The sequence below is a fragment of the Triticum urartu genome, unplaced genomic scaffold (genome assembly GCF_003073215.2).
Source record: "Triticum urartu cultivar G1812 unplaced genomic scaffold, Tu2.1 TuUngrouped_contig_6107, whole genome shotgun sequence".
NCBI lineage: Eukaryota > Viridiplantae > Streptophyta > Magnoliopsida > Poales > Poaceae > Triticum > Triticum urartu.
Window position 1 is genome coordinate 2,189 of NW_024116839.1, and position 9,502 is coordinate 11,690.

Consider the following 9,502-nt stretch of genomic DNA (forward strand, 5'->3'; position numbering starts at 1 on the left):
ATACGCCGGAGCTAATCTTCTAAACATTGTGATACAGGGATACATTTGTATATATGTAGTCCCTTCGCTCCAAAATGAGTGTCATGGTTTTACTTCAAACACGCGCAAGTCTCCTGTCGGCGACAAGCTGACGACAAATCAACGATTGGATTGAAATTCATAAGGACATGACATGTAGGAGAGGAGAGGAGATGACAGGGTAGTGGCAAAAGAAAAAGAAAACTCTGAAAGAATGATCGATGAACTACAACAACATCATCCGCGATAAAAAAAAACTTTGAAACAATGATCTTGTATTACTTTGCTCCTAACCATAGTGATTCTTCGTGTGTGTGCGCACGCGTTGGTGTTGACCATGCGCATCTCAGTCATGCAGAGGTCGAATGTACGCTTTTGTATCGCATTGGTGCTTTATTTTAAGTCAATAAAATCCATCATTATAAAAAAAAAAGTAACTTGGCAAGCCCATGACAACTGGCTGCGGTTCATGAGATGGAGGCAAGATTATAGGGGTCTATTTTTCCATCTTAAAGCCAACTCGCGCCGGAAGAAGAATTCCATCACCTGTGTCGACTGCTGATGCACGTCCCAGGCCAACACCTTTTCCCTCGCTGCTGCTTGGGACGCCAACACTTTCCCCTCTTCTCCGCGATTTCACTGCTACAGGCTCGGCTTCCTATCTCTTCTCTGACGGGTTAAAACCCAAAACCCACAACAACCGAAGCAAGCTCGTCATGAATCTCCGCGCAAGATTGGACGGCCACCGATATGGCAAATCAGTGTATGCATATAAACCACTTCCAAGCTCCCAAGTACAATAACAAACATGTTGTGCTGTAGTTCAGGCTGTTATACAACAATACACTTGAGAGACCTATCTCTGCCTTGTGAATATCAATGTAACAGCTGCAAAGTGAACATGAATGTTTACAGAGACGCGGCACCTGTACACTCATCATCGATACAAAAAGATCTGCAGTCATAAAGATATACGAAGATTTGGACATGTTTTTCATTTCTGACGTGCTCCGACAGAGGCGGAAACACCGGAGCTGTCACAACAGTCTCAACCTCTATTATCTTCAGCTTCTTTCGACTCCCTGAGCCACTCTTGCAGTTTTAGTTCCTGTTCTTCTTTGAACTTGTTGTAGCTCTCCGCCGTGTGGGAGATATCAGAAGCAGATAGGCCCTGATTCATAGCCGCTGCATTTTTATTTTCCAACAGACGGCTTGAAATGGAGACTTCGTCCCTTTCAACATCCGAGGGTGTTGACGCACCATGTCCTCCGGCTTGTGATGACTCTTGAGCTGTAGATGACACTGACTTCTCACTAACGCCATCATTCGTAGCGAAATCAGTCTGCGGCCATCTCAGACTCGATGCCTTCTGCTTTGCGGTGTTCAACATGGAAGACAAATAGTTCTTGCTACTTCCACCATTAGTTGCGTCCAAATCGTTCCATGCTTCCGAGCTTTTGTCTGATTGGAACCCCCAAATGGGGTTCTGGATTAACCTGGACACAATAATTCTCTTCTCAGAACCAACTAAAGAGGATGGTTTCCTCTACAAAAATGTAAGAGGATGGCCTTTGTGCACAGAATAATATGATAAATTATCGAGCCGAGATTCCTGAGTGGTTCATTGGGCAGAAGCCTAATATTTGAGTTCTCTACCTTACTGGGAAGCACAAACAAAAACAGGGTGTAGGTTGGTCGACTTTATGCTACACATAATACATAAAGATCGACTGCTCCTAAAAGAAAAGGAATGAAGATTAATACTCTACAGATGGGATGAATGCAGCAAATGCTAGCCTGCTAGGAGACTCCACATCGTGCTAGACAAAACAAAACCATATCAATGCCACAAGGTGAAAGGGCAGCCCGGTGCATGTAGCTCCCGCTTACGCAGGGTCCGGGGAAAGGTCCGACCACTTTGGGTCTATTGTACTCAGCCTTTCCCTAACTCCTCTATTTGGATGGACAGAAAGTCGTTATCCCTGTAGATGGCTGGTCAGATTCACCTGGTACTCCGGTTGGTCTAGTGGAGTATCAATCATAGTCGTTTGGAAGATCCAGTGTTTTGATAATGAAATCCAGAATGGTAACTCGGTGCTCCATCTTGAATGTAGGAGTTCTTTCGTTCCATTATTTGCAATGATTGCAGCCAGAAGCTTGGGTGCATCCACTTAACAATGCCGGTATTAATATATTATCTGAGGATCTATAAAAAAAGGCAGCTTCGTGCTTGTAGCTCCCGCTTGCGCAGGGTTCGATCACTTTGGGTCTATTATATGCAACTTTTCCCTACATTTCTGTAAGAGGCTGTTTTCAGGACTTGAACCCGTCACCTCATGGTCACAAGGCAGCAGCTTTACCACTACGCTAAGGCTCCCCTTCATCAATGCCACAAGGTAATCAAACAAAAATCAGAAGGAAATCCTCAAGATTGCTAAATACTTACCCCTTCTTTGGTTGGGTCTTCGACATTATCTTTAGAGATTTATTTATGTCCTTGATCATATCATCAGCAATTGGAAGTCCAAACTCAGCCATGGACCTCACAGCACAAATAGAATCCTCTATATCTTCAGTGTGTAATGTTATCTCACGAGTCTTTTCCGTAACCTTGCCCTGATGAGCAAACCAGAAATGCCATGTTAGAATCTCAGCTTGGTTTGTGCTAACCTCTGACAAGAACAGGTCAAGCCATTAAACAACTCAGAATTAGCAAATGTCAGCCAGTATTGAAACTTATGGTGCTACTCCTTCCGATCCAAATTAATGGAAGTTCTAGGTTTATCATCCTAAGTCAAATTTGTGTAAGTTTGACCAAGTTTGTTGGAAAATATACCGATGTCTGGAACACCAAATTAATTTCATTAGATTCTTTACAAAATATGCTTCTGCACTTAGATGTTGTAGATATTACCATATTTTCTATAAAGTTGGTCAAACTTAAACAAATTTGACTTCGGGCAAACCTAGAACTTCAATTAATTTCGAATGGAGGGAGTAGAAGGAAAAGGACATGTTAGAATTTAAAAAGAAAAAGTAACGGCTTGAGCAGTGATGCCAAATAAGCCATTGCAATGGTGAATGAAGCTTCATGCATATCCAAGTCATACCATGTTTTGGCAACTTGAAAGCAGTAGGACCTAGCTTGCTGAAAACAAAGAACACCCAATTTAAATGCTAAAGATGGCTTTCGCCAAACCAGGCTCCGCCAGTGCTAATCAGAAATTGGTATGGATTGGCTCTGGAATGGCTAGCACGTAGGTGGCTAGTTGGCTCTGCAACTTAAATGGTCTTATAAAGTCTGGAATGAGCTTATCTATGGATGCATTAAAGATCATCAGACCAGTCCAGTGAAAGAGTCAGTCATATGTTACAAGTGCATTCCAAGGGAAGAACGGCCATAGAGTAGTCTCATCATATTACCTTCCTAGTTCCATAAGTGTGTATCATATGCTACTACATCTTGCACATGCAAAATGTGATGAATTTGACATTGTTCCATCAAACAAAACATATTGAAGGAAAATATCACTCGGCTCAGCGCCTCAACCTATATGTGCACAACATTCAAGATTGCTGCATGCCTGGGGAATTATGCAAATTGTGTAATACCTAACAAAGGAACCATACTAAAATCGAGCACTACAGTGGAGAGACCATCCCATGGTATCATCATGGTATCCTGTACATGCACCCCCAAACCAATCTTGCCCAACCTGATCCCCTTAATCAATACAAGCCCAGTCTGTGACTTCTGTCCAATCCAAACCGGTCTAAATCCTAATGCCAATGCGCAACGCAACATGCTTAAAGGCCAATCATCGTTATGGGCACTGAACAGAGAGCAAATTAAGAGGGAGAGCAGACCTTGACGTCAAGGAGGATGGGCATGGATGCCTGGGCGTGCTGCTGGACGAAGTAGAGCCCAAGGGAGGGCTCATTGGCGACGTGCTTGATCATCTCGTCGACCCCCTCCTTCACTGCTGGACCAAATCACGCGGGTAAGCGTGGTGCTCGACGGAATTCCCCACAGGAGCACGAAGGAGAAGAGGAAGAAGAAGTGGATCGGACGGGTTAATAATTACCGCAGAGGAAGCCATCTGCTGGGGAGAGGTGTGACGGAGACGAGGAAGAATACGCGACGGCGGCGGAGGAGAGGGAGGAGCTGTGCATGTCCGCGTCCGCCACAGAGCGCGGCGGGCGGCCATCACGGGCGGAGTCGCTGCCGCGCCCCTCGGTTCCTCTTCTCGACGAGGAACTCAGATTAGCAGAGAGGGATAGAGAGAGGGAGAGGGGAGGACACGCCGGAGTTCGCACTCGGCGACGGCAGCGACGACGAGGAGGGGACGATATTTTTTATTTTTTATTTTTTTGAGGGATGGAGGGGTCGAATAAAGGCAAGAGAAATACTAGTAGAAGGGTAGGTAGGCTGATGTGCTATGGTGGCCGCTGCTTTTTCTTCTTCACAGTGGCTAATTTGCCCTTCATGTTCACGTACGTGTTCGGACTTCGGCCCTCAGCTATTCGGGAGGCTCTAGCTCTCGCCGACGATCTTAATTTGCAAAGTATTCACGTTGTTCCTGATTGATTGTAAGGTGATGGTGAACAACATCAGGCATTGTATAATGCAGATTGACCAGTTACTAAGCATGCGGCATATTAACACGCAGCCGCCGTCTCCTCTGAAAAGAAGAGATTAGGGTTCCTTCACCTCATCCCTGATTGCCTTAGGGACATGCGGCGCGGTGGATCCCGGCCTTTGTCGGTAGGAAGGCTTCGTTATTTTTATGCTTTTTCAAGTTTTGTTAGCGTCTGTGTCCTGCTCAAGAAAACAAGATGGCGATGGCTCTTTGAAGATGAAATAAGGTTCTCCTCGTCTTGCCCCGTCCCGGTGTGCGTCCAGCACCGTCAGTCGGCGTGTGAAGATGTGTCTCTGGTGGATCTGCTAAGATCCGATCGTTGTTCGTCTATGTTTGTGTGTTTTCAGATTAGATCCTTCTGATCTACGATATTCTTCATCAGCGGCGGCTGTTATTCTGTGCACCAGTCCTATGTGGTCTTAGCACTACAACAAGTCTTGTCCGGCTCTGACGAGGGAGGGACAATGACGGCGGTGTTGGAAATATGCCCAAGAGGCAATAATGTTGTATTATTATATTTCCATTTTTATAATTTAGAGTTTATATCTCATGCTATAACTGTTATGATCCTGGAAAATGTGATTCAATGGAAAACTTATATGCACGTGTGAAATATAAACCGCAAAGAATAGGTTCCTAGTCTTGCCTTCAAGACTGACTCAAGTGTTGTTGGAGATCATGTTTTCCAGATCTTAGGATATCGTTAAATGTAACGATAGTTCTAAAACAACATTGAGGGTATGACGTTAGGAAAACGATCATATTGAATCGACCCAAACTTGTTTGTTATACTATGAGATAATATCGTTGGAAATTAATTGTTATAACAAGGAGTGTTAGCATGTGTTTTAAGTTCCTCGGATCATGAGAGTATCATAGTCACTTCCTACCGTACGGTGGACTTTGGAGTTGCTCAAACATTATCTGTAACACGGTGATCATAACGACAACTGTCGGCATTCTGGAAACCAGGGTGCCCAGACTTGCTTGCATGCGGCCCACGGTGTGGCTTCCTCAACGGCCTGGTACGTCCCATCTGCAAGACCTTCGAGACAAGACCCTTGTGAGGGCCCCTGGCCTCGCGAGGCGGATGCCAACAAGACCTCCAGAGGGAGCGGCCTCCCCAGGCGGCCTCCTGAGGAGCGGAGATTCCTATGCAAGTGCCCAGCCTCACGAGGCTGTGATGACACAAGCCATGACGACCAAGGCCGGGGGCGCCAGCGGGCGCAGAGGAAACGGGTTCCTCTTTGGTTCTAAGGAGGCAAGGACTGACGCAGGTTCCCTAGGAACCCCCAAAGGTTTCCATTCCGGTGCAATGAGACCAAGACCACGAGCTCGGCCGGGCGGATGTCATCACCGAGCCCACAACTACATCACGATCAGAAGCTTTGCAGGCGAAGACCACCTTTCGTCAGGATTAGATGTACTACTTGTCCCCTTTCAAATTGACCATTGTGGAATCCCTTCTCACCTAAGTTTGAGGGAAGAGGACCAAGGCCAATATAAATATATGTTAGCCACCCACTGTAGAGGGGATCGGACCCTGGTCGACTCATTCTCACCTCCTGAGCCCTCACGAGGCAGCTCATCCACCATACTAGTTCATCATCAAACCTCCTTGTGAGGCCAACCCACCACAAAGCAAGAGTAAGGTTTTACACCGCAAGGTGGCCCGAACCTGGGTAAACTGCAATGTCCATCTTCTCCCCCCTCTCGCGAATCCGGATAGGCTAGATTGTGGGGCGATGAGCTCGAGGCATGAGAGGTTGAGATCTTTGCACACGCCCCAGAGTTCGAACCTTCTTGGGTCAGCGGAGCCTTGAATCCGACATTTGGCGTGCCAGGTAGGGGTGTGTCAAAATCTTCCGTCAAGTTCCACTTCGTCCCGCTCCGTCGCCCCCATGGCCGACGCCCATTGGGTCCGTGCCGAGCGCCGAGCCGCTCGCGTCGCTACGATGGTGCCCGTGGGCATCGGTGCCCCGCACCGCTCTGCTTCCACTACAGCCAACGCCGCCACCGATCATGTCATCCATGAGCAGCAGGACTCGTCGCTGCCACCTTCCATGCGGCACGACGGCCGCACCGCCACTCCATCGCCCACTCCAGCCATGGTGTCGTCCTCCCATGCTCGCCGCGGGCGGGCGAACGCGCAGGCTGCGCTGCGCATGGCGCGCGAGCTGCTGCGCTACTGATAATCCACAAGTGTAGGAGGTCGTTTGTAGCCTTCTTCGATAAATAAGAGTGTCGAACCCAACGAGGAGCTAAAGGTAGAACAAATATTCCCTCAAGTTCTATCGACCACCGATACAACTCTACGCACACTTGACATTTACTTTACCTAGAACAAGTATGAAACTAGAAGTCTTTATAGGTGTGATAGGATAGGTTTGCAAGATAATAAAGAGCCCATAAATAAAAGTTAGGGGTTGTTTAGATAAAGAAACAAGTAAGTTACTTTTAGTAGAGAGCTTTTTGTCACAAGAAAGTTATTTGTCCCTAGGCAATCGATAACTAGATCAGTAATCATTATTGCAATTTTATATAAGGGGGAGGCATAAGCTAACATACTTTCTCTTCTTGGATCATATGCATTTATGATTGAAACTTTAGCAAACATCTGTAACTACTAAAGATCATTAAGGTAAAACCCAACCATAGCATTAAAATATCAAGTCCTCTTTATTCCCATATGCCATAACCCACTTATCCGTATTTAGGCTGCTATCACCCCCACAACGCAGATAATAAGCAAACAATGAACATATTGCAACACCCTACAGCGGGGATCCCTCATGCTTGCGCGACACAGAGAGCATCATAGGACAACACCAATAATAAAACATGCAACTCAAACCAATTACGATCATCAATCAACCCATAGGACAAAACAGATCTACTTAAACAGCATATGATAGCCATAAATCATTGGGAAATAATATATAGGGTTGAGCACCATGTTTAAGTAGAGATTAGAGCGGGGATAAGAGGTGTTACACCGCTACATAGAGGGGGAGAGAATTGGTTATGACGGCGCGAAGTTGTTGGTGTAGATCGCCGTCACGATGATGGCCCCGGCGACGTTCCGGCGCCACTGGGAGAGAGGGGGAGAGAGCCCCCTCCTTCTTATTCTTCGTTGACCTTCCCCCTAGATGGGAGAAGGGTTTGCTCTTTGGTCCATGGCCTCCATGGCAGCGGAGGGGCGAGAGCTCCTCCGAGATTTGATCTCTCTCTCTCTCTCTCTCTCTCTCTCTCTCTTTCTTTCTCTGTTTCCTTCTGTTTCTGCACTCCCCGATTCTGGTCTTTCACCGCTTTTTAAATTCCGGAGTTCGCACTCAGCGACGACGAGGAGGGGACGTTTTTTTTAGGGATGGAGGGGACAATAAAGCCAATAGAAATAGAAGTGTTGGTAGGCTGATGTGCTATGGTGGCCGCTGCTTTTTCTTCTTCTCGAATAGCCAAGGCAATTTGCCCTTTATGTTCACGTACGTGTTCGGACCTTGGCTATTTAGCTCTCACTAACGATCTTCATTTGCACAGTGTTATTGTTGTCTCTGAATTCTGATTGTAAGGTGGTCGTGGATGACATCAACATCGTAGAATGTAGATTGACCAGCTACGAAGCATGCGCCATATAAACATGCAGCCACCGTCTCCTCGGGAAAAAGGAGATTAGGGTCCCTCTCCCTCCCGTGCACTGGCAGAGCTACATGTACTCCTACAGGGGCCATGGCCCCCCCATCCTTGACAAAATTTCTGAAGAAAAATACAATGAAAGTGCTTAATTAGAAAATGTATAGTCTTTGGCCCCCTCAAGATTGTCGTATTTCCCTTTCACCCCTCCAGCGTTTCCTCTCTAGCTCCGACATTGCTCACGTGCCGCATAGATCTGTCTTATCTTTGGTGGCCTTAGGGCCATGTGGCGCAGTGCATCCGGCCTTTACCGGTGGAAGGGCTCTGTTTTGATATATTTTTCGAGTTTTGTTAGGCTTTGTGTCCTGCTCAGGAAGACAAGACGATGACGGCTCCTTAAAGATGAAATAAGGTTCTCCGTCTAGCCTTGTCCTGGTGGTGCGTCTAGCATTGTCGGTCGGGGTGTGGAGGTGTGTGTCCGGTGGATCTGGTTGTCGTTCGTCTACGTTCGTCTGTCTTCAGATTTTCTCATCTACGATATCCTTCATTACGGCGGTTGCTGTCTTGTGCGCCGGTCCTATGGGGCCTTAGCATGACGACTTCCTAACCATTTACTACAATAAGTTTTGTCCGACTCCGGCGAGGGAGGGACGATGACGGTTGCGTGCTTTCAGCGCTCTAGTGCTTGAAGTCGTCGCTAGGTGATCTACGGATCTGGATGTAAATTTTATTATTTGTAACGTTCAATATACTGTCATGATTGAAGATGAGTAGATCGGAAATTTTCTCGAAAAAAACCAGTTACGAAGCTATCACATATGAACTCATAGACTATAGTAGTCTATTTAATATTTGTAATTTCATCCATGAGTTTAGGAGTTCGAATTTTTTAGGCTCATAATTTAGCGAAGCATACTTTACATTTAAAGATGAATCGCCATGTTTAGTTAGGTCATCCCGGTGATCTTTTTATTCATCCATGTAAATATTGGGACGAGTTAATAAAGCTTGACAAAATTGTCTCAAGGTGGAAAGAATTTAGAAGCAAAAAATGAGTCAGCCCTGCGTCGCCTACCCTAGGTGACACAGGCGGCTTCCCCCGAGCGCGCCACCACCTGCACCCCAACTCCAGCTCCTCCCCTCGCTGCCACCGGAGGCCACCACCAGGCAAAGCCAGGATCGTGGCGGGGGCAGGGGGGCCCTCCTCTCCTCCC

General features: G+C 46.7%; 1 protein-coding gene across 2 annotated transcripts; it reads right to left on the reverse strand.

The window, feature by feature from the left end:
• Positions 1-813: 813 nt before the first annotated feature.
• Positions 814-4,450, reverse strand: LOC125530149. Of its 2 annotated transcripts, none has more exons than XM_048694550.1 (4): positions 4,104-4,450; positions 3,886-4,001; positions 2,465-2,634; positions 814-1,514 (listed from the first exon to the last, which is right to left on the reverse strand). In XM_048694550.1, the coding sequence occupies exons 1-4, from the start codon at positions 4,189-4,191 to the stop codon at positions 1,067-1,069; spliced, it is 822 nt and encodes a 273-aa protein (XP_048550507.1). In that variant the 5' UTR covers positions 4,192-4,450; the 3' UTR covers positions 814-1,066. The 2 variants fall into 2 exon arrangements, with proteins under 2 accessions (XP_048550507.1, XP_048550509.1); XM_048694552.1 differs by having other exon boundaries at positions 3,886-3,998; positions 4,104-4,446.
• Between the last annotated feature and the right edge of the window lie 5,052 nt (positions 4,451-9,502).